General features: G+C 36.7%; 1 protein-coding gene across 4 annotated transcripts; it reads left to right on the plus strand.

The window, feature by feature from the left end:
* The first annotated feature begins 2,043 nt into the window (after positions 1 to 2,043).
* dnmt3ba (DNA (cytosine-5-)-methyltransferase 3 beta, duplicate a) lies at positions 2,044 to 23,696 on the plus strand. Of its 4 annotated transcripts, XM_015600936.3 has the most exons (26): positions 2,044 to 2,125; positions 3,645 to 3,762; positions 3,915 to 4,060; positions 4,252 to 4,456; positions 4,652 to 6,396; positions 6,979 to 7,138; positions 8,904 to 8,972; positions 9,610 to 9,680; positions 9,908 to 10,033; positions 10,475 to 10,546; positions 11,719 to 11,868; positions 11,958 to 12,065; positions 12,585 to 12,720; positions 13,141 to 13,269; positions 13,448 to 13,492; positions 13,599 to 13,678; positions 14,697 to 14,809; positions 15,575 to 15,758; positions 17,051 to 17,135; positions 17,261 to 17,406; positions 17,630 to 17,720; positions 19,060 to 19,208; positions 19,342 to 19,427; positions 19,659 to 19,728; positions 19,819 to 19,937; positions 21,052 to 23,696. In XM_015600936.3, exons 2-26 carry the CDS (start codon positions 3,648 to 3,650, stop codon positions 21,194 to 21,196), a joined length of 4,545 nt encoding a protein of 1,514 aa, XP_015456422.3. In that variant the 5' UTR covers positions 2,044 to 2,125; positions 3,645 to 3,647; the 3' UTR covers positions 21,197 to 23,696. The 4 variants fall into 4 exon arrangements, with proteins under 4 accessions (XP_015456422.3, XP_015456424.3, XP_015456423.3 ...); XM_015600938.3 differs by lacking the exon at positions 9,908 to 10,033; XM_015600937.3 differs by lacking the exon at positions 8,904 to 8,972.
* The last annotated feature ends 461 nt before the right edge of the window (positions 23,697 to 24,157 follow it).

A 24,157-nucleotide genomic window follows, 5' to 3' on the forward strand; every position in this document is an offset into this window, starting at 1 on the left:
CTTATACTGGTTGTTTACTCTGGCCAGGTTGAGTAAATGCTGGTTGACCATCACGACCAGCAAGCCCAGGCATGTTGACCACCAGCATGGTCAAGCTTGGTCTTACTGGTTGTTTAGGGTGGTTAGGTTTATTGTAGATTGTAGACAAGATATAATAAAATAAGAACAAGATATAAGAAAATAAGAAGCTGGTTAATTTGGCCATGCTGTTTTTTATTAGGAAAACAGACCAAAAAACAAACAATAAGCATTACGTGAGCGATATTATTATTCGTATTATTATTTTTCAGGTATAGATTAGAGTACATCAATAAAATAGGCTGCATTGTTTGTGTTGCAGCTGAATAAATAACAAACACCAATTCTAAGTACTGTTCTCCAACTCGGGAATCAATACTGGTCAAATAAATCGAGAAAGGTTTCCCACTTGTAAACATGAGCTTGTGGCTGCGTTCATGCGCACTAACCTGATAAATACGGTATTTCCGACATGATTTAAAGGCATCCTTTTGTTGTAAAGCGTTCAAATAGGGCTGTAGAGTAGGAGCTAAGTGGTCAAACGCCAGACCGAAACAAAGCGGACTTAATCTTCAGCCATCAGCGTGAATTAAAGTGAGAACGAGACTCTTTCTGTTACTTAAATGGACTATAGTTGTAAATGCGCGGGCAGTTATTGAGCAGAGCTTGAGACTTGAATGAAGCTATAGTCATTATTATTGCATATTTTTACACAAGCGCTTCAATTAATGCAGTCAAAATACTTAAATAATATCCCAGTTTGTCTTATTTTTATGGCAATGACTCCACAATTCAGCGCATGGCGAGCATGATGACGGAAGGTGGTGCTGTTTTCTTTTTGTTTGTTTTTTTTTCTTTCTTTTTTGTACTTAATTTTACTTCATAAATATAAAATAAAAAAAATATATACTACTCGTCAGTAGTGAAGCAAAGAACGCTACTTTAGTGACAGATGAATTAAGATTAAAGCTAAGCTAAATATTAAACAATATTATAGTTTTTTTTATAACACTACATTTTAATTACTATTTATAAATAGTAATGCTAAATGTGAAAGTTTCTTTTTTTCTTACTTTCAACACAAAAAAAAACATTGTCCTGTCTCATATGTTGCTGTATGGAAGCCCATTCCCGCCACCAGAAAAAAAGATAAAAATCCAGCACATTTTTTATTATAATAAAGTAAACTGCTATCGTATTATTTTGAGAACGTAATTAATTATTTTAAATAGTAAGTCATTATTTTGAGATACTATCTCAATATTTTGAGATAGAAAAACTATTTTTTTTCCAAAAGCAAATACAATTGCTATCTCAAAATATTGATGTAGTATCTCAAAATAATGACTTAGTATCTCAAGATATTGAGATAGTATCTCAAAATAATGACTTAGTATCTCAAAATTTTGAGAGGATTTTTCAGAATAATGACTTTGCTATCTTAAAATAATGATTAAGTATCTCAAAATAAGAAAATACTATCTTGCAATAATGACCTACTACCTCAAAATATTGAGATAGTATCTCAAAATAATGAATATCTCATAATATTGACTTAGTATCTCAAAATATTGAGATAATATTTCAAAATAATGACTTGCTATCTTAAAATAATTATTTAGTATCTCGAAATAATGACTTACTATCTCAAATAATGAATTAGTATGTCAAATATTGAGATAGCAGTTTACTTAATAATAATTAAAAAAATGTGATGGATTTTTTTTTTTTTGGGTGGCGGGAATGAGCTTCCATACTGCTGCAATAGTGCATTTGCTCGCACGTGCCCGCTGCTGGGCTACAAAGTAAACATTAACTAAACGCTTATACATTAACTAAAACCTCACGGGAACGTGGTCGGGTAACTAACTAGTTCTAGTCTAGGTTAGTTAGCACGCGTTAGGACCGCCCCTATTGAGTTTCTCCACCAATGCCGTTCCTCAAATGGGATGGGACACCCCTCTTCGGGTTTGAAGACCAATCGGATTGTGCAAAATGGATAAATTGTAGGGGGTGGGTGGAGGAGGTGGGGGTGGAGTGATGCATCGAAGGTTGCTCCATAGACTAGAAAGAGAGAGCAGTGGCCTGCAGGAACAAGATAAAGAAGGTAAGTCTGATTCGGGTTTAAATGGATACTTGCTTTTTTTTACTTTGTGCAACCGATATTGTGTTATTTATGTTTATGATACTGAGAGAGCATGCATGTAGCATTTTATTCTATGGTTTCTGTGGATCTGTAAGCGTTTACTGTGGTCAGAGCTCGAATCAGGGCTGTGTTTTTGCGACCACCACGAAAGACACAAAGAGCACGAAAGAAGACACTTTTGACACAAAGACATCCGCCGGTTCTGACACAGTGTAAACAGAAAAGTCCAGGCTAAGTCAAAACAATGCGTTTTAAACTGCAATGTGTATTTTTCTTTATTGAAGTGTGTTAATAACACGTTTCTGAGAGGGCTGTAAAGATGGCAGTGGGAGTAATAGCTCGAGCTTAGTGGTTTAACAACAGACCGAAACAAAGCGCACTTATAGGTGGTCGCTAAAGCTCTGTCTGCATTAATCTGTTATAAATTAAATTAAAAAACAAAGTGAGAAAAGGCTCTTTTAGTATAACTTCAGGGCACTAGTTGACAAATGCACGTTGCAGTACTTTAACCGGGTTTGAGGTGGCATGTATTTGCAGAGAGCCGGTGTGTGTGTGTTGGGTTGTTTTGCTGTTTGTCCGGTGGCTCAGGGTGGTCAGTTATAAAGTAGCGTTATTTTCACAGTCGCCGGTCTGATCTGCAGGCTGCGGTAAAAAATAGAAGAAAGGCTAATCTGGGTGTGTTTGTTAAGTGAAACTTTCATATCAAAACGTGGATTGTTCGCGGGAAAAATGGAGAGGGGAGGAGAAAGCTCCACGACGCTCGGAACTGACGGAGGAAAAGAAGGAAGCGCTTTTTTCTTTTTTTCCTCCAAATTTGTAGTTTCACGTGCTTCGTTCAGTTTTTTAGCAAACGTTTATATTTTTGATGCAAAGCATAGAAACACCTTGCGAATTTTTAGACGGAATCACGATCAGGGTAAAATTTTCCAGTTTAGTTTAATTGTTTGTTTCTAAATTCAAAATATAAAGAGTGGTGTAAAAAAAAAAAAAAAAAAAAAAAATATATATATATATATATATATATATATATATATATATTTTTTTCATTTTAGTTTTTTTTTCTAATTCTTAATTTCTGCACCTCACAATCATACATTTCTGGGGCAAAAAAATCGTTACTCAGTACATCATTCTAATTTGGTTAGTGGTGATAAGCTATCAAACTCTATGTTTTATAATAAGATAAGACTGTATTCTCCCAAAATGGGAGAATGTTCCAGAAAAGTACATGCAAAAAGCGTGCAGTGCAATTCACTGTTAATCCTAAGGTGCTGTATGTATTATATGTGTGTAGTTACACAGACTGTTATCTGTTACTGTCTGGTTATAAATATATATATATATATATATATATATATATATATATATATATATATATATATATATATATATATATATATTTTTTTTTTTTTTTTTTTTCAGTGTTAAGCTACTAATCATCATTTGACAAGGCTAACTGTGTTGAATTTGCTTTTTGCAGAAAATGGCAACAAATGTCGATCTGGGCCCAGATGACAAGTGGAACCGGTATGAGGTTCTTATCTGGCTCAATGACATACTGGAAACTGAGTTCACGCAGGTGGACCAGATATGTTCAGGTATGGAAAACTCATCCCTCTTACTAGTCAATCAGTGCTTAATGTTTGCTTAATAGTACACTTAATCTATATATTTAGATACGTTATACAATACAATATATACAATATACAATGATTTGTAAACAAGCTTGATGTTTCATGTTTCTCTGCAGGTGCATGCTTTTGCCAGTTGATGGACTGGCTCTTCCCAGGATCCATCAACATGAGCGAAGTAAATTTCCAGTCCCAAAACGAGGCAGATTTTCGCCAGAACTACACTATTCTGCAAGCAGGCTTCAAGAAAATGGACGTCACAAAAGTGAGACTTTTTTTTACCGTAAATTGTTTCTCTTTGCTAGTTGATGAGGTACGCTGCCATGCCTGACAAGTCATGTGACAGCAATACATAACTTATTATAATTATATAAGTGGCATGACATTGTATTTTTCATTTCTTCTGAGATTATGTCAGGTTTCACTGTGTTTCTAATGAACGGCTTCTTCTTACAGACTATTGACGTGGAAGAGCTCATCAAGGGGAAATTCAGAGCTAATTTTACCCTTCTAAAGTGGTTTAAGAAATTTTTTCAAGCTAACCTGAGTGGCCAGGTTTATAACCCAGCAGAGGCACGCAGGGGTCAAACGATTGCACCTGCTAAACCAACTTTTAATACTCCCAAGAGCTCAAAAGACAGGAGAAGCATCAATACCCCTGGTAAGACTGTGTTTATTATAGATTATATTATTTTATTTATTCCACATTTGGATTGGTAAACATGGTCATGCTCAATTTGAATTTAATTCAATGTGAACATAACTTATTTAACTTTATTAAAGTAATTGGTAAGAAACTAGAATTCTTTTAAAGAAAGTCATGTGTTATTAATTAATTGTGTGTTTTTTCTCTCAGGAAAAGGAAAAGAAGACTCTGACACGGATCTGGAGCAGGACAAAAAGAGCTATACTTATGACCCCAAGTGGCAAGAAACCTTCAAATGGGTCAAGCCCAGCACTCAGGGGGACACCTATGCACACTGCACACTCTGTGATATGAACATTTATGTGCTTCACTCAGGATCACTTGACTTGAAATGTCACCAGCAGTCCAGGAAGCACAGGATTGCTGAAAAAAAGGAACTGTCAGATAAGGCTTTCAGCTGTAGTGAACTCATGCTGCGCTTCATTCAAACCCACTGTCTACCAACGGGCGCTAACAAGGTCTCCCAGCAAACTGCCAGACATGTTCTTGGATTACAGTACCCAAAAGACATTTCTGCTGCTGCCAAGCAGAATCCGTACTGTGTCTACTTTTACGGAAAAGTAGCGTTAGGCGAGGAGAGTGAGGAAGAGAATCTTGCCTGTGTTGTACTTTTAGGTTTCTTTGATGAAAAGGCTGCAAAGCATCGCATACGAATCCTAGATGTTTTTAAGTTTGTAGACTCTGTTGATGACATGATCACATCTTTGGTAGGTACCCTGGAAAGATTTGAGGTACCTACCAGCAACATGGCAGCTTTTTACGTTGATGACCAGGATGAGATATCTGCGAAGGTTGGCGCAAAGCTAAAGGAACTCTGTCCCAAAGTGGTGGCGCTGGGTGGTCTTTATGACTTGGCCAACTCAGCCTGCCACACTGGTGTAACGGCCCTCTCCAAAGAGGTTCAAGAACTGGTTAACAACATTCATGAGCACTACTCCACTTGTTCTACAAAAAACAACAATCTCAAGGAACTTTTTGCGGGTTTCAGCAGCTTCAACAGCTCAGCCCCACCCCTCTCCAGCAACTGCAAGTCTTTCTGCGGTCTCGTCCACAGGGTGCTCGAAATGTGGACGGACTTGATCACATATTTCAGTTCTTGCAGCGAGAATGACGACAAAGCCAAACACATCTGCTCTCAACTTCAAAACCCAAAACTCAGGCTCACATTCATGTTCCTGGACCATGGCCTTGGACCACTTAATGCCTTTAACGATCGCCTGGAACGCCGTGAGGGTTCAGCTCGTGCAGACCTTGTACAAATCCTACGGGAAGCTAGTGGTCTGCTGCGCTCTTATGCCTCCAGTTTTCTTCATCCTCAGGCTGTTGTACGTTTTTTGAAGGAACGAGATCCGGCTGTTCTCGAAAACACCAAGTTATACCTTCCTAGCACTGAGGTCAACTTTGGTGGGGCGGCAGTGGAGGACTTTCTCTCTGAAAAAGAAGCAGAACTGGCGGACTCTCTTAAGGCCTTTCAGGATGAATGTTTGGAATTCTATAAAGCGCTTACAGCTTGCGTAGCTGAGGGACTTCCCTTGAGTGATGGCATCCTGAGGAGTATGTCTCAACTTCTTAGCCCAGATGGCAGGCTAAAGGTCACAGGCAAGGCTGTCACAGACCTCGGTGCCCAGTTCGGCCTTGCTGCTACAGCAGAGGCTTCTGCACAACTCAGGGATGAGTTCCTGGAATACCAGCTGATTGAAGAAGGAGATAGTGAAGTGAAAGAAACGAATGGACACAGTGAAGGCACCCCAGCTGATGTACCTAACCGTTCCTTAGAGCAACACTGGAGCTGTGTCCTGAAGACCATTGGGCAAGACTCTGCCTTCAAGAGACTCATCCTTAGCCTTTTGGCTTTGCCCTGTCCACCTCTTGAAGCGGAGAAAGTCTTTGCTCAGGTGTGATGAAGTGTAATTTGAAATTTGAGGAAAAGTAATTGCTGATAAGCTAGACTTACTAGATCTATTTTAATTGTGAAAATGTTTAAATGTGTGTTCCTGCTCCCAATGGTCCAACTGACTAAGGCACTGCTGCTATGATCCAAGGAATGCTGGTTTGATTCCTGGATCATTCTGCTTGCCATCAGCAGCCAGAGTCAGAGAGAGCACAATTGGCCATGCTCTCTTTGGGTGGGTAAATGCCACACTCACTCTCCTCAACACCCCACAGTGGGATAATGGTCAGCATAGCAGTCTGATAGCTGATGTATCAGAGCTTTCGACTCAGCGTTTTCCTCTAATAGCCCTGGCCACCCAGTGATGCTGCATCTGCGACAGTTGAAAAAGCAGAGGAGGCATGTGCTAGTCTTTAACTTTTTAGTATTGGGGGCAATATTAGTGTGGGGGAGCCTAGTGAGTGGGTGGGGTAAATGGCCTTCCAAATTGGGATGAAAAATGGGATAAAATTCATAAAAAAAAAAAATCATATTTGTACAAAATGTGTTTGTGTAAATGCAATGTTTCCCGTCCTTTAACATATAGGCAGTAGAGAATGGAGATACCAGCCGATTAGATGAGAGCTTGGCTGACAGCGACTCTGATAACCCCAAAATCGTGGAATCAACCAACGATGATTCATCTTCAGAACTCGCCAGCACTATGACATCACCTGCCATAAACGGCAGGAGGAGGAAGACATCAAGTAAGTCCATGCAGTAAATTGGTTTACTTAAAAAAAACATAAAAAAGTCATTTTTTATTGTAGACTTACTCTGACAGACCTTTGAGATATTTTTAACATGTATTTTAATGCCATTATTTGCACGCTTGAATTTTGCAGACACTGTCATACAGTGTTTTACACAGACCACATGTTTTGGTGTACTGTCACCCAATATACCGGTTGGTTGTGGTTTAATATATTGCTAAATATTAAAGGATGCTCTGCCACATTACAGTAGGATACCAAATTATAGTAGAACTGGAAGATTTATAAGTGATGTCATAAGATGTGAAGTGAAGATATCTAAAGGCATTTTCACACCTAAAAATCCGGACCAGAATCTTCAAAGTTAGTGTGTTTGTTACATTGTATTCTGGACATTTAATTTGGTTATTTATGGTTTCATGCTGCAGTTTAGTGAGCAGACTGTTGTCCTAAGGGCTCGTTCACAGCTGCACTTTTTGGTCCGGTTAAACCGGACTCTGTGTCTTTGTGGTGAGAACATGATGCAATTTAATCCAAAAATGCAATCTCTATTGTTGCTCCATGTTCAGTTACACAAAAAAATATGTGCTAGTCCATCTTCCTGTATTTACTGTCTTGCTCCGCCCCAGAGAGGCCAGACCAATAAGCAGAGAAACACGCTTTGGGTAAAAACAAATCAAACCAAAAGGGAGATGCTTCAGATTTACAAACTTGTTATTCGATTCAGACCAGAGCAAACAACAATGCATGAAAATACCCTAAGAAACTGTATGAGCTTCATATGTGTTTTTTATTATTGTAACTAATAATAACATTGTAACATGTTCATTAGTTTCGTAGTAATCACCTAATCACTAAATGTATTCATACACTGATCAAGTATATCATTATGACCACCTCCTTGTCTATACATCCATTATAAACTAATATGCTCCACTGAGTATATAAGTATATATAAACACTTTAGTAGTTGTAGTTCTACAATGTAAACTACATACTTTGTCACCCTCCTTTCACCCTGTTCTTCCATGTTCAGGACCCCAGAGGATAAACCACCATAAAGTGCAGTGACACTGATTAGCATGGTGGTGGGGTATGAGGTGCTAGTGTGTGTTATGCTGGAATAAGTGAAACAGACACAGCAGTGCTGCTGGAGTTTTTAAACACTGTGTATAAACACTCACTGTCCTCCACTCTATTACACACTCCCTAACTCTAGCTGCTCCATCTTGTAGATAGTCAGAGAAGTAAAGTCAGAGAGGGAAGCTCTTTATCTGTTGCTGCACAGTTTATGTTGGCCATCCTATAGTCCTACATCAGTGCCCACAGGATGCAGTGACACTGAGGTGTTTAAAAACTCCGGCAGCACTGCTGTGTCTGACCCACTCATATTAACACAACACACACTAACACCTCATACACCACCACCATGCCAATCAATGACACTGCAGTGCAAGGAATACCTGCTCTGTGGTTGTTTATCCTGTGCAGTCCTGAGTATTAAAGAACATGAAGTATGCAGAGAAACAGATACAGGACTAAAATCTGTAATTATAGAACTACAAGTGCTCCTATATGGTCAGTGTAGCTGAAAAATGGTTAATGGGTGCAAAAACAAGGAGGTGTAGAGATGTAACCTTTCTTTACTAAAACAGCTCAGCTGCATCTCTGTGTAGTTACTTGCCAAAGCCTTTGATAAAGACAAGACAATGCTCAAAGAAACCAGCTGGATTGATAGAAACAATATGCTGTTTTCCAGAGATGGTTGACCTCTCAGACTCAGTGAAGCCGTGCACGGTGCGACTGCAGAAGATAACCACTAGGAGAGGTGTGAGCAGCACACTTAAGTCCAGTTTAAGTTATGGGACAGCAAGTAACTACCAGAAAATGCATTTAACCCTTTAAAGCCAAGTGTAATGTATTTGATGCATATTGGACTAGATGAGACATCTGTCTGATTATTAAATTACTCATTTAAAAATAATATATATTAAATGACACAAATAATGATTAATTACAAAAAAATGAAATAATCTCTAGCTGATAATTCATGTACATCATGTACCTTAAAAATACATTTTACATGCAATTCTATTTATTAGAACATTTTAAAGACCTGGATGTACCAAACATGAACAATATAAAATATATGTTGGAAGTCAAATAAGCACTTCAATTTTAAAGTCTTCAAGCTTTAAAGGGTTAAATCCTATTTGTCCTCCGCATGGCAAAGTATCCTAGCCTCCTAATCCCTCACCCCTCTCACCCCTTCTTTCAGTCACTATGATGATGAAAGATGGCTCATCCCCTCAGATGAAAAGAAACCCATGCATTGTGAACCTGAAAATCATCACCCCCTTACCCATTAGATACATTAGATCAGTTAGGTTCCCCATTGGTTTATTATAGACAGAATGAACTTTGATTGATGTATTATTGATCTAATCTCACTGCTTTTCCTGCAGAGATGGGCAAAGATGGAAAAATGGTCTTTGTTGAAGATGATATAGCTTGGTCTAGTTCTTCCAAACCAGAGGTAAATACGTTTTTCTCTATTTTTGGTATTTTAATTTAAATACCAAAATGATCTCCTGAATGAAGATATCCACACTAATTTCCATGAATAGCTTTTAACACCCCTATCTCTCTTTCTTGCCAGCATTTTTTTTCTTGGGCACTCTTGCTGCCACAGTGCAGTGGAGCGGTTATATGGGGGGTGTGTAGGCTGAGCGAGGGTGTGTGTGTTTGTGTATTGCCCCTCAGGACTCTGGTAGGGGGATATTCGGTTGGGAAAGCAGTTTGCGTCAGAAGCCACAGGCACGTACTGTCTTTCAGGCTGGCTCGGGCACCTGGGAGCAACCACAGAATATGGATAAGAAGGAAGAGGTGGTACGTACCTGACCAGGTCGACCATGCTGTCTTGCTACTGTCCAGTTGGCTGGCTGCAATTCTGCCTCTGTGTTTGCTGTCTTGTGTTCGCCCTTCCTGCTTAAGCACTACGACTGCCTCTTTTGCTTCCTTTAGTTTCTTATCCATCGTTCCTGCCTTTCGCTTTCTGCTCATGCACTGCTTTGTTGTTTGTAGCTTTCTGATTAGCAAATATACAGATTTTAAGGTCTGAAATATTATGGCCAAGGATCTGCTCTTTGTGCCTTTAAAGAGCAATTGGGGGATAACATGCTGCTTCATCATGTGTGTATGTCTTCTCGTATGTTTTTGTGTGTGCATTTTGTTTTGTAGTTCTATATGTTTTGTCTTGTCTATTTGTGATCTATATAAATTTTACATTGTTTTATGTTTATTACATAAGTCAAATGCCTTTGCTTGTAGGGGAAAAACGATGCAGTCTCAGGTCTCCAGGTTTCCAGTCCCAGATCTGGAAAGAGAGGACAGATGTACCAGGTAAGAAAATACTAGGATAATTGTTCTTAATTTTCCAATTGCCAGTTGAAAACTGATAAGCCAGCTATGTAAGAAGTATCTTCCCTAATGCCTTCATGAAGGGTTTTGGTAAATAAGATGTGTAAATGTGGAATTTACACTGACATACCAAATGTCACAGGACAGGAACTGTTATGTTGGATCCCATGACTTTTGCCCATGTCCAATGAACTAAAAGAATACTGCTCTGGCCAGTGGGATATGAGTGTGGTGCCTCCTGCAGTGAATATCAATGTAATTTTTGCCTGATGAGTTGCTGATTTAACACCTAATAATCAATTCACATGCTGCTCTTCTGTGACTTTTGGCATGTCAGTGTACCTTATTGTTTGTACTAGAAGTCGCATTTAAAACATTTCAACAAATAGACATTGCACCTTATGTATGAATTCTACCAGTCAGGTATTAAGGAGCAGTAAAACTCAGCTAAAGGGTGAATTTTCAGTGAAGTTTCTCCAGCCCTAAGACTGGGTGCAGCAGCATTAGTATTAGCAGCTAACCGCATTGTTAGCTCTTTCGCTGTTGAGAGACAAGTATATTGGACTGGAGTTTGCTGCATGTTTGCTGTGTTAAAACAAGCTACGTGAGAGGAACCACTAGCTGATAGCGCCCTGGGTTACTGAAAATCTAAGGGTTCCTTAGTCTACTGCTGTCGTTTGGCAGTTATTTCCCTCTAGCACTGCGGTTAGCGGTTAATGCTAATGCTGCTGCACTCAGCCTTAGTGCTGGAGAAACTTCACTGAAAACTTGCTCTTAGACAAAATATTGGAAATCCAAGCTTACTGTAAATAAACAGAGGATCTTTACTATCCCAAATAAACAGTTTTTAGGAGAGAAATCTGTGTAGATTAACATCCGGCGCTCGTTTGAAAGTTTTTCTTTAAGAATTACAGTTTTGTTTCCCATTAGAAGGGAAATATGGGACACCCTTGCTTACTACAATGTAGGCATCCTTACAAGTGTCACTTAATGCACCTTATAATCTGGTACACCTTATTCATCAAAATAGACCAAAAAATAGACTATCATTGATAGTGTGCCTTAAAATCTGCTGCAAATTATTAAGTTTGAAAAATACGATTTAGTTTTTGGGTTTCTACACCATGTCCTAAACCACTGTTTATTTTTAATAGGATGGGAAGGGTTTTGGTGTGGGTGAGCTGGTGTGGGGGAAGGTGAAGGGCTTCTCCTGGTGGCCTGGGCTGGTTGTGGCCTGGAAGTCCAAGAACTCTCCCCCATTGATGAGACGTGTGGAGTGGTTTGGAGATGGGATGTACTCTGAGGTGAGAATCCAGGCATTTTTTTGGAGAAGTTTTCTTTTTCTTATCTGTACTGATTGTGTAATTAACTCAGATCTTTTTGTTCTCTGCAGATTTACACAGAGAGACTTTTGCCTTTTGCTGCCATTGCAAAGTGCTTTTGCAACAATTCCTATGCCAGCCTGCCTGCCTACAAAGATGCCATTTACCAAGTTCTTGAGGTAGAGTAGAATATAAAGTGCACCAAATATTATATAATTCTGATGATATCAATATGCATATATAAAATCTACCAAAAATGCCCACAATGCATGTCTGTATCTAGAAACATCTTAAAAATCTATTTGCCAATTGAGCCATTCCATTGAATAATTATATATCAACCATTTCTTCTTTTTAGAAGAAATCAATTAGATTCTTATCTCTTTATATTCATTTAAGTTCCTTATTTTAAGAAATACACCTCTACATATAACATGTTTTAGTTTTATTTATTTAAAAAAGTTGTCCAAAAGTTGTCCATGGTTTATTCCACCCCGTGGTTTGGATATCATGGTTTGGTTCAAGTTTTTACAATGAGAAAAAAACAAGACAGAACGCTTAAAAGGATGAGTTTTTTAGAGTTTTTTTTTAGGTTAAACGGACAGTCATGCAAGTTACATGTTTTTGTTGTTGAGTTTTGAGTGATATTTCCAGCTGCAGTGTAAAATAAACCATGCTGATATTTTTTGTGTGTATAGTTGGCCAGTGAGCGTTGCTCAAAGACGTTTAGCGCCACTGGGAACAAAGAGGAGGAGGCGAAGGCTATGCTGAGCTGGGCTTTTGAGGGCTTTCAGCCGACCGGCCCTGAGGGATTCACACCACCTAGTTCCTATGGTAAGACTAGAGATGGGACAGTATGAAATTCAAAATACTATTATTTTTCATGGCAATGTAAAGCATAAATACAGCAAAAGTTTCAAAACAGGCTTTATTTTAATAGACTTTTAATAATGAAGTAAAATAAATCATATTGAGCTTTATCTGCATCCCGAAGATACGTAATGGAATATGAGAACAGTGTGATTTTTTCGTTTTTTGTATCATACTGCAAAAAAGAACAAAAAGAATATGAATTGCCTGTGCTGCGATGTGCACAGAAGATGCGTAAATTATATTTTGTGAAGCCCTATTAAGCACTTTAATGAATAAGGCACAATGTAATGTACTGTGTATACCTACACTGCTTAAAGTAAATAAAATAAAAAGTAATTAACTAAATATTTTAGTTAACTGAATCTGTTCTTTGCTCTACAGATTCATCGGCCAACCAAAAAGCATTGCAGGAGTCTTCAGACTCGTCTGTGTCGGATTATCAGCCTCCAGCCAAGAGGAAGTATGTTTACAAGAACAGACCCTCCACCACTGTACAGGACTACACCAGAGGTATGTGCAAAACCATTAAATGCAACATTCTAACATACCAAATTTTGTTTATTGCTTAGCAGTATTTCAGTGCCCTTCAGTATGGTAGTAATGGTAACATGTTTGTAAATCCATCTAATCCCTATATCTTTACAACTGAATGGCATTTCATCATTGTAATTTTTATTTCTCAATTTAGAACAAATGGCTCATGAAGTCACAGCTAAAGGGAGAAAGATTGAAGGTGAGTGAGTGATTGTGGAGTGAACAGTATTTCAGTATTTGAGTCTTTTTGCAGCTTGTATCATATATTTGTTTCTAATTTTATATCCTTTGTGCACTTTCTGCAGATTTCTGTCTGTCATGTGGAACTGCCAACATTGCCATTTTCCATCCGCTGTTCGAAGGGAGCCTTTGTTTAAAATGCAAGGTAAACTATTGGGACAAAAAATATAGTATCTCAAAAATAATTGTGATATTATGATATTATTATTATTTTAAGTCCAGTATATGCAACTGATGATATAATAGCATAATAATTAGTGGTGTCACGATTTCGATATTTAATCTAAATTGATTGAAATTATGTCATGGTCTCGAGCCTCGAAGTCAAAAAGAGGATCGACGAGCCCTCCCTCTAAGCTACTCAAGCACGCACACGTGCTACGCAAATGGCGCAGCACGCTGTAGCCGACCTTTCTCTAGAGCAACCCTTTCTCCAGAGAATGTGGACATTCTCATCTCCTTAAAGAAAAACTTGAAAATATAACAATAACAGTTGTTTTGTCTAGCCTCAAATATGTTAATAGTTTTGGTACCTTAAGGAGCATCTTTCTCTCAGATAAAGTTAATAATATATCTTTATTAAAGAAAATAAATTGTCATTCTCAGGGGCCGAGTCTTATTTTTCATGTTTAACTGTTATAGTAGGATGGAGTTCAGTTTGTTAAGGCTCTAATTGTTCTATTATTTTGTACACGACTGTTCCTGTATTTTTTTATTATTTATTTTGTTATGTTGCACATTGCTGTTTTAATAGTGCACACTGCTGCTACCAAAAAAGCCACTAGATGGCATTACATATATATCTTAATTAAATTATTTAAATTTGACCATTAGTGCCTAATGCGGTTTATTACAGATCACTTGTATCATTTTTACACTTTTATCAAGCCCACCTTTTGAAATAAGATATTGTAAATTTGATGAATCAAACCAATGACTGACCAAAGACTAATCTAAAACTGGCATAGGCCTCTCTGCTGTAAAAAAAAGAAAATCGAATTGAATCGTGACCCTAAAATCTGAAATAAAATCGAATCGAGGATTTAGAGAATCGTGACACCCCTAATAATAATGCATTTACAGATTACTTTTAAATGTCAATAAACCTAAATAAGTTATAGTATATATGTTTTAAAAGTGTGTGTGTGTGTTGTTTTGTGTAGGAGAACTTTACTGAGACCCTGTTCAGGTATGATGAAGATGGATACCAGTCGTACTGCACTGTGTGCTGCGCCGGGCTGGAGGTCATTCTTTGTGGCAATGCCAGCTGCTGCAGGTTAGAATTATCTGTACTCTCTTTTTTGCAGATATTCTTTAAATATCTGCTTTAAATGTGTGTAGAGTGTGTTTATATGAACTTCATTAACCGATCATTGCAGAATTACTGCAGAGTTATTCCGTTAATCTGGTCATTGTGTTTACATAACCTTGGGTAATCAGATAATGGGAAAACTCTTGAGTTTATATGAGTCAGGAAATAATCGGATTTTTGGTTTGTAACCAGCCAATAAACATATAAAAATGATACATTGGCTATTAAATCCTTCAGTTCAGTGTTGCTCCTGTGTTGAATGCTATTTTTTGGGTGCTGTGTTAAAACATTGCTTACTTATTTCTGCTACCACTGTCTGTTGTCATGCATACACAGACTGAAATATCCCAGAATACCTCAGTTAAGAGTTTACATGCACTGAGAAATATAATTACTGAGATAAAATCCATCTCTCTTTATCAGATTTATCAATCAGATTTTTAGGCTTAATTCCTTCTCAGTTCACATGAATACATAATATTAATAATATTCTGATAACTGCAGTAATCTGATTATGAATGGATTTAAATGCATTAAAACACATTAAGAGTTTCCCTAATGTAAAAAAAATGAAGATGAGATTGTTGACTGTCTAGTTTCCAGTCCAGTGTTTGTTAGCACTGTTAGCCTAGCATCTCCAATTGCAAGCTAAATAAGAACAGTTCAGACATCAAACCAGACTGCATGAATACTGAAACTGTAAGTGAATTAAATTTTCCTCTCTCCCAGGTGTTTCTGTAAGGACTGTTTAAATGTGCTGGTTGGGCCAGAAACGTTTGATAAGCTGAAAGATGTAGATCCATGGAGCTGCTACATCTGTCTGCCCCCCAAGAAATATGGCATACTCAAACTGCGACCAGACTGGAGCGTTCGCGTGCAGGAGTTCTTCGCCAATAACAGTGCCTTCGAATTTGTGAGTGGCCTTATTACAAACAGTTTCATTATCTACCTTTTATAAACAAACTTGCCTAAAACTTAAGAAAGTTTACAGTTTACTGTCTTTTGTTTTTTAATAGTATTATATTTTCTTACTGTGTTTCCTTAAGGCAGGGGTGTCCAAACATTTTTTGTTGGGGGCCAGAAGGAGAAATATATTTGAAGTCACGGGCCACACTCTGTTATAAAACAAATAATTAAATATACCACTTTAAATAATACTTTTTTCCTGATTGTTTCATTTACACACCATTTTACCTGACTTACTATCTTTATCTTTGACAGTGTTGTGTAAACTAAGATTTTTCAAATTGATGTTTTATTTCATGATGTATCTTAATATTAAACTTCTTAATTACGGCAACTTTTAGACTCTTTGGCCCGTTTTTCTGCGCTAGAAATGCGCAGCCTCTCCGCTTTTAGACTCTTTGGCCCATTTTTCTGCGCTAGAAATGCGCAGCCTCTCCGCTTTTAGACTCTTTGGCCCGTTTCTGACACCTAGCATTCAAACTTTGAATCTCACATTATAAAAACCTGCTTAACAGCGGGCCAACTTTCATTCTATTTCTAAAATACCTCGCGGGCCGCTTCAAAAAAGGAAACGGGCCGCAAATGGCCCGCAGGCCGTAGTTTGGACACCCCTGCCTTAAGGTGATAAAAAAAAAAGATCTCCCAACAGCAAATGTAGTGATTTAGGCAGAACATGGTGCTTTTTTATGCAATGTAATTCAATCACAATGAAGAGATTTTAAAACAGAGAACAACACTGCTGTCTGTAAACACTGTATGCCCCAACGTTCTGCATGTAAACTGTTATTATCTATTAAAAATCAACACGGTTATTGATAATTGATACAATCCTGCAAAATATATTGTGATACTTACGGGCATTACCATTTTCTTACACCCCTTTCTCGAGCCTCATCAAGCTATTAAGTAAATTCAGATAGTCTTGCTTATGTGGTATTCTGTATAGATATGGACAAAAGTGTGCTGTACACCTGCACACAAGCATGTAATAATATCAGGCATTCATTGTAAAGCCTGAGGTGTATTCAAACATTTTATTTTTATAGATGTCACACAATATCATAAACCACATAATCAAGTCTTTTGTAGATTCCCCACAATAGATAGATTGATTGATTGGTCCTCTGCATTTGGGGTAACTTGTGTAAATAAGATGTTTTTTTTTCCAAATGCCCACTTTAGTGTGTGTTTAACTTTTTTTGAGGCATTAAAATAACTGCTGTTTTGTTTGTGATCTAGGAGCCGCACAGAGTCTACCCATCAATTCCAGCCCATAAGCGCCGCCCAATCAAGGTTCTCTCCCTCTTTGATGGAATTGCCACAGGTCTGTTAATGTTTTTGTTACAATTATAAATATAAGAATCTGTACTACTCACATTAAAATAAAAAGTCTGGTTATTGATATCTGAAGACTGTAATCAAATAATCTGTTCTTTTTTTTTTCATTAGGCTACCTCGTTCTAAAAGACCTCGGCTTCAAGATAGAGCGGTACATTGCTTCAGAGATCTGTGAGGACTCGATTGCAGTGGGGATGATCAAGCATGAGGGAAAGCTTGAATATGTTAATGATGTTCGCACCATCACTAGAAAACATGTAAGTGTATTATGTAGTATATGACTCCATTTGAGTTACTTACAAAAGGTAAATTGAGATGCTGTGTAAAATGTAAGTAAAATGTAAATAAAAACAGAATTCAATGCTTTACAATTATAATAGACGCATATTTAATTCACAATAGAACATAAAACACCACAGATGTTGAAAGTGAGATTTTTCGTCACGTTTCTAATGTTTGTCTGTCTCTTGTCTGACGTAGCTTGCTGAATGGGGACCATTTGATCTCCTCATTGGTGGCAGTCCCTGTAATGACCTGTCCATGGTGAATCCAGCCAGGAAAGGCCTCTTTGGTAAGAAAGTTCTATCTTAACAACTAAAGTTTGAGATATACAGTAAATAGGTGGTTTCCCATACCTAGATTACACAGCCTAATGCTGTATTCCTTTTACCTCGGATGTTGGATGTCGGAGCTGGTAATTACGTCACACCCGAGTTTCCTATGTTCCAGTTAAACATTAAGATGTCATCATTATTAGCATTACCCCAGTTTAGCATTTTTAGCGATATCAGCTGATAATTAAGTAAGCAGTATTTTGTGTACCCAAACCCCATAGAAACATGTCCACAGACTGTACAATGTGTACTACTGATTTAACAAGACACTAATAGATAATAGAAGTACTAATAAACTGTGTAATACCACTGTTTTTATCACTGTTAATGTGGGGGCAGCCATCTTGGATTATTAACTCGATGGTTGGTGAGGCTCTCCTGACTGTAGCAGTGTTCGTTTCCTTAAAGAAAACTATGAAGAGAACTAATTAAAACTTAATTATTAAAATGGAAACTACGACGAAATGTATTCCACTTTTGCCAAATAAAAGCCAGTTAGTATATATTTCATAAACTTGGCTTTATTTGTCCCACCATCTTCACAGGTCACTTTCTTTAAAACATTTTAATGTTAACAGAATTTAAATGCACCAAGGCTATGATTTTAATAAACATTAGCAGTAAATAATCTCAAAATAACAACACAAATCTAAAATATTATTACAATAAAAATACGCAATACATACTTTTTATTTGACTAAAATGTTCATTTTCGCCAAATAAAACTAGACTGAAACTAATAAGAACCAAAAAACTTAATTGTGACTAAAACTATTGTACATTTTGGTCAAAAGACTTAAACTAAATACATATTAAAGCAACACTCTGTATTTTGTAGGAATTTATCTTTTTTCCATTAATTTATTTTATTATTTTTTTCCTTCTTTCCCATTAATTACTAAATCACGCTCTACCAACATTTAATCTTCTTTTCTATCCTTACCTATTTTTGTTTGATTTTGTTTTTTCCTTCCCTTTATCTTTCTTGAATAACCAATGAATAACCAATAAAAATAAAGTCTTACATAGTCCTCTGAAGACAGGCGGGTGGCGGACCAAAAAAAGGGAAAAAAAGACTAAAACTAAATAAAAAAAACCACTCAAAATTTACATTGAACTGTAAAAGTCGAAAAATTGTTTTAGAAACTAGGAAATTTTGACCTTCCAGTTCAAATGGAACGCAGCATTAGTGTAGACTAAATGAGATGACTAATGGTGAAACAATAATGATGACTTTGCTTCCATGTGTCTAAAATCAGCCCTTAAAGACTTTTAATATTGATATATCTCTTTCAGAGGGAACAGGTCGACTGTTTTTTGAGTACTACCGCATGCTGACCATGATGAGGCCAAAAGAGGATGATGACCGTCCGTTCTTCTGGCTTTTTGAGAATGTGGTAGCCATGAGTGCCCACGATAAAGCTGACATCTGTCGCTTCTTAGAGGTTTGAGCTTATTATTATGCATGAAAGTTATCTTAATTTTGTCTTTGTAGGGGAATTGTTTTTGGAAAGTGGTTTTCTTAGTTATGATTGGCAGACTAAATCTAATGTTTTTCCACTTTTTGTGTTTTTATAGTGTAATCCGATCCTGATCGATGCTGTGAAAGTGAGCCCTGCTCACAGAGCTCGCTACTTCTGGGGCAATCTACCTGGAATGAACAGGTTAAAAATTACAATCACATTTATTACTAAATACATGACTTACCAACTGTTTGTACAAAGTAAACTGCTATAATAGTGTAAATATGTCATTAATTGATTATTACAAAAAATATAAAGTAAACTAATAATTAAATAGGATTTATTATGTTTTACGATTTTGTCAATATATTATTTATTCACATTTAAACACATTAAGATCATATTGAAATGATATCATTCATATCTCAACAGACCACTGGCTTCCTCACTTACTGATAAACTGGATCTGCAAGACTGCCTGGAAATTGGAAGAACTGCTAAGGTCAGACCTATAGAGAATTATGTTCACACTAAACATGTTCTTTTCCCCTGATTAGCACCATGCTAACATTTTATTCCAATCTTTCTGCAGTTTAATAAGGTTCGAACCATCACGACTAAATCCAACTCCATCAAGCAGGGGAAGATGGGGCCCCTGCCGGTCTCCATGAATGGGAAGGAAGATTACCTTTGGTGTACAGAGTTGGAGAGGTGAGCATGAGCAGAAAAAGAGAGATACAGAGTCTGTTAGTACAATAGTTTAACTGTACAAACATTTAAGAACATGCTTAGGAACATGCACAACTGCAAATTATGTTGTGAAGTATTTTTGATCATGTTTTGCTAATTTAATTTTAAATTAGTCATGACATTAACTATAAAATTAATTTTAAACACAATATGTAGAAAAAAACAAAAAAGTGATGTCTTCGCTAAGTCAAACAGTGAGAGGACTGCATGACATTTTAAGTCTATTCACACTTATTCATTAGCCTATCCACTTAACACTACCAAACTACAAAACAACAAAAATAATAATACAAAACAAACCATAGTAGTGGTTCAAACTGACAATATGTACATTTGTATATAAAGTCTTGTGGCACGTTTACATTTCATATTACACAGGTGACAGAGAAGAAAATTGATTGATAGATTTTGGAAATTTGCAAAATGGAAATATTTTAGTATATAATACGTAACTTTACAGAGCTGGGACGGACGTTGTTTTTATTGTTAATGATCTTTCTGTCAGAAGTACCAACAACTCAATGAGTTCCAGCCTGGAATTTATGTTAAGTTAAATCCAGTGTGGCTTCAAATGAAGCCATCAGCTACTGGAGCCCTGAGAGAGCACAACTGGCTTTAATCTCTCTGGGTGGGTAGATGATCTCTCCCCACATCACTCCAAAAGGTGACAAGGCATCTGTGAGCTGATGTAGCGGGGCCGAGTTGCTGCGCTTTCCTCCGAATGCGCTGTGATGTTACTCGCCAATGCTGCATCAGCTGCAGTTCAAAAAGGGGCGGAGTCAGACTTCACATGTATCGGAGGAGGCATGTGCTAGTCTTCACTCTCCTGGTGTTGGGGCATGACTAGTGATAGGGGGAGTCCTAATGAGTGGGTTTGGTAATTGGCTGTGTACAGATCTGGTGAAACTTGGTAATGCATCATTGTGCAGGGCTTCTGTAATGTTAATTTTTGTCTTTCAACTTTTGGAATCAGCAATATTTTAAACATTATGCACATGATTCCTTCAATATTCTACCTGTTGCTTCTGTACATTTCTGGCTGTTCCTCTTTAATAGTCTTTTATCTCTTTTGCAGCATATTTGGTTTCCCGAAGCACTACACAGATGTGAACAACATGGGCCGAGGACAGAGGCAGAAGGTCCTGGGACGTTCTTGGAGCGTTCCTGTTATTCGGCACCTGTTCGCTCCTCTCAAGGATTATTTTGAATGCGAGTCCTAGTCAACCTCGTGTATCATTCAGTGGTAGGACCAAAACTGACGTTCAGTAGGAGAAGAGTTGAGCAGATGTAGAATTTCGAATGTTCTACCTACAATCTCTACAGTCCACTTTTCTATCAAATGAATTACCTGTTAGATGTTTTTTTTGTGTTTCTGCAGACTTTGATCTCACAGAATTTTAAAGCTGTTTTTTTTTTATTGTTACGAAGTTTTTAGTGTTTTAACGTGGCTTGGTCAGTTGTCCTGTGTGATCAAGCCCTTCAGAATGCACAGACACTTTCTTGGTTTTATTTTTACATCTTATTTACTGTATATCTATTTTATATACTTTTATGACTAGGATTTAATATTATTGTTTATTTTTTACGCTGAAAAGAGCCAGGTAGAACACCCATCCACTACCTCAGTGACATTCTGTGATTCATCGTCTGTAGAAATACTGTTTAGTTATTTATAATTTAAGGAATGAAATTTGGCTACAAAGACATTTTTGACTTGTCAGGATTTTAAGGTAATTTAGTTCAGCAGTTTTTATTTTTTTACCTATAAAAGTTATACAAGCGGTTTGCATTATGACCACCTCCTTGTATATACACTCCCTGTCCACCTTATCAGCTCTTATAAACTTTTTTCAATACTATAATTACACCAGTGTTGCTTGAGTTTTTAAAGGAAAGCTGGAAGCAGGAAGCTGCCTATATGACACTAATGGCTGGATATTTCTTGTTAGACTATTCTCATTCCAGCAGTGACACTGGGGTGTTTAAAAACTCAAGCAGCACTGCTGTGAAAGGAGGCAAGAAAAAGGATTTAAAAAAGTATGCAGAGAAACAGATGGACAAGGATGTGGTCATAATATTGTGACTTGAGTGTGTATATACCTAATCATCTTTTAAAAATTGTAATATAATCATGTTTGCCCATGTGCCCTAGCACACAGTACTTTTACACCCACCATCCTCATTGTCTATTTTTACAATACTAAGTCTGTAATATATTTTTTATGGTAAATTGTTGTTTTTAATGCTGAATCCTTATGATTCATGTTTCAAAACTCACAGTACAGTACACAGTAACTGACAGTATCTGATGCTATATATTGCATCAGGAAAAAATGTACTGTTTTTACTGAAATCTTTCAGAAGATGTAGACGTCAGAGAGAGACCCACTGTAAAGATTTTAAAGAAAGTGCCTACAAGACAAAGGACAGTAGATCTTTTAATCAAACTACTCCAGGTAATTCTGAAGGAAAGCTTTAGAATAGAAAGATTTAAGAGTAGAATTGGCTGAGCAGACTGTTAACAGTGATTACATTCAATGTAACCATTAGATATACATGTTTGTTGTATTCCAGGTGCTTAACAAAGGTGCTAACAAAAAACGCATTTCTCCATTTAAAACAATGTCTGGAAAAATGCATGGTGCTCTTATGAGGAAGCTCTATAACTAGTATTTATGCAGTATACAGAATCTCCATAATTATCTGTCTAGCACTGTTAAACTGTTAATTGAGTGTTGTTTTGATATATTTTACTCTATTGTTTTTTAAGTATTGAGTCTGAATCAAACAACACTGTTACCACTATACAACTGGGTTTTATTTTATATTATTGCCATAAATTGCCATTTTCATATTAAATGTTTTTGGATTTTATGTGCAGTGACTGTAAGGATGTCTGCTAAAGTTGTAGAGTTCTGGAGAGAACTCTTTTTTTTTACATCAAGTACCATGTATGAAAAGTCACTTATGTAAGTTATGCTGTGTTACTTTTACCTCGAAAGCCAGATTTCAGAGCTGGGATTGATGTCACTCGAGTTGAAGAACTTCAGTTAAACATTTTGATCATTTTAACACGATTTATAAGAAAAAACAGCTAGTTGTGTACCACAACAGATTTTACTAGCATTTACTGGTCTTTTACAACTGACTTTACCACTTTTAATGTCCAAGGATAGCATTGTTGGTGTTGTTCGCATTTTTAGCGATACTAAATAACATTGCATTATACATTGCACATCCAAACCCTGTAAAAACATTGATTTAGTTGTGTACCTGTCCATTTTTATATATCATAATGTTATTACCACATCATGAGAATCTCTGGAGCGTGACTCCAGCCGCAGCAGGTCTTTACAGTTGTATAGCTGAAACTGTGTTAGATTAATACATTTATTTCTTTTATTTTGTTTGTGTGTGGAAGAGTCTTTCAGGACTTTATTTGGTGCTATGTTCTTGTACTGAACATCAGTTATGTTAACAGTAGCTTTAGGCTTTTGTACTTAAAATCTTTTGATCTAAAAATGAGCATTTCACAAGCCAAGGGTGATTTTCTGGTGTATACCACAAAGATTATTGGGAAGATTATTTTTTAATCAACAATTAGAAAATGGGGCTCAGGATTGTTTTTATGTATCAATTTGGTGTTCACATGAGCGTAATCAAACCTGAAAATGGAAAAGTACTTGATAACAAATAAACACTAGTTTAATTAATTCTCAATTCTCTTGCTTTTTTGTGTCTTATCTCACATCACATTTATAAAACATTTTATATGTTTTTTTTGTGTTTTGTAGTCTCCCATCCACATGAAAATGTAAATGCATAAATTTTGCCATTTAAATTATATTTTCTATTTAAGAAAATGGTTCTATTTAGAAGCCTATTCTCATTATTAGGTAAATCTTCTCATTATTTGGAGATACTATTTAATTATTTTGAGATGCTAAGTCATTCTGAGATAACATCTCATTATTTTGAGATACTAAATCATTATTTGGAGATACTATTTGATTATTTTGAGATATTAAGTCATACTAAGATAATATCTTATTATTTTGAGATAAGTCATAATTCTGAGATACTATTTGATTTTTTTAGATACTTATTGATTATTTTAAGATACTGTTTGTTTGTTTTTTTAGATAGTATCCCATTATTGTAGATACTAAATCATTATTTTG

The sequence above is a fragment of the Astyanax mexicanus genome, chromosome 12, assembly GCF_023375975.1.
Source record: "Astyanax mexicanus isolate ESR-SI-001 chromosome 12, AstMex3_surface, whole genome shotgun sequence".
Classification (NCBI taxonomy): Eukaryota; Metazoa; Chordata; class Actinopteri; order Characiformes; family Acestrorhamphidae; genus Astyanax; species Astyanax mexicanus.

Bases quoted from the DNA above. Each gene is read 5' to 3' on its own strand.
- dnmt3ba (XM_015600936.3), top strand. From the start codon at position 3,648: ATGGCAACAAATGTCGATCTGGGCCCAGATGACAAGTGGAACCGGTAT. The intron at 4,457-4,651 runs GTAAGACTGTGT...TTTTTCTCTCAG, and splicing joins GAGAAGCATCAATACCCCTG to GAAAAGGAAAAGAAGACTCT. The intron at 13,679-14,696 runs GTAAACTATTGG...TGTTTTGTGTAG, and splicing joins GCCTTTGTTTAAAATGCAAG to GAGAACTTTACTGAGACCCT.